General features: G+C 65.5%; 1 protein-coding gene across 1 annotated transcript in view; it reads left to right on the forward strand.

The window, feature by feature from the left end:
* Positions 1 to 19: 19 nt before the first annotated feature.
* The window catches only part of LOC104536003 (vacuolar protein sorting-associated protein 4A), a gene marked incomplete at both ends in the record, with an annotated part of 1909 nt that continues 1624 nt past the window's right edge, over positions 20 to 304 (forward strand). The window contains one exon of the mRNA XM_010178520.1: positions 20 to 167. Within this exon, the coding sequence (XP_010176822.1) occupies positions 20 to 167 (148 nt within the window). The remainder of the gene's footprint in view (positions 168 to 304) is intronic.

Below are 304 nucleotides of genomic sequence, written 5' to 3' on the forward strand. Positions count from 1 at the left end.
CCTCATCCAGCCCCGGCTCCCGGTGCGGCTCACAGCGCCCTGCTCTGCCCGGCAGAAAGCCATCGACCTGGTCACCAAAGCCACCGAGGAGGACAAGGCCAAGAACTACGAGGAGGCGCTGCGGCTGTACCAGCACGCTGTGGAGTACTTCCTGCACGCCATCAAATGTAAGATGAGGACCGTGTCCCCCTGTCCCCCCACCACAGCCCAGTGTCCCCCCACCACAACCCGGTGTGTGTGCCCATGCTCTCGGGGGGTCTGGAGCCGCCTGTGGGGTCACTGACTGTGGTGGGGGGGTGTGGAT

This window comes from Mesitornis unicolor, unplaced genomic scaffold (assembly GCF_000695765.1).
Source record: "Mesitornis unicolor isolate BGI_N332 unplaced genomic scaffold, ASM69576v1 scaffold41500, whole genome shotgun sequence".
Classification (NCBI taxonomy): Eukaryota; Metazoa; Chordata; class Aves; order Mesitornithiformes; family Mesitornithidae; genus Mesitornis; species Mesitornis unicolor.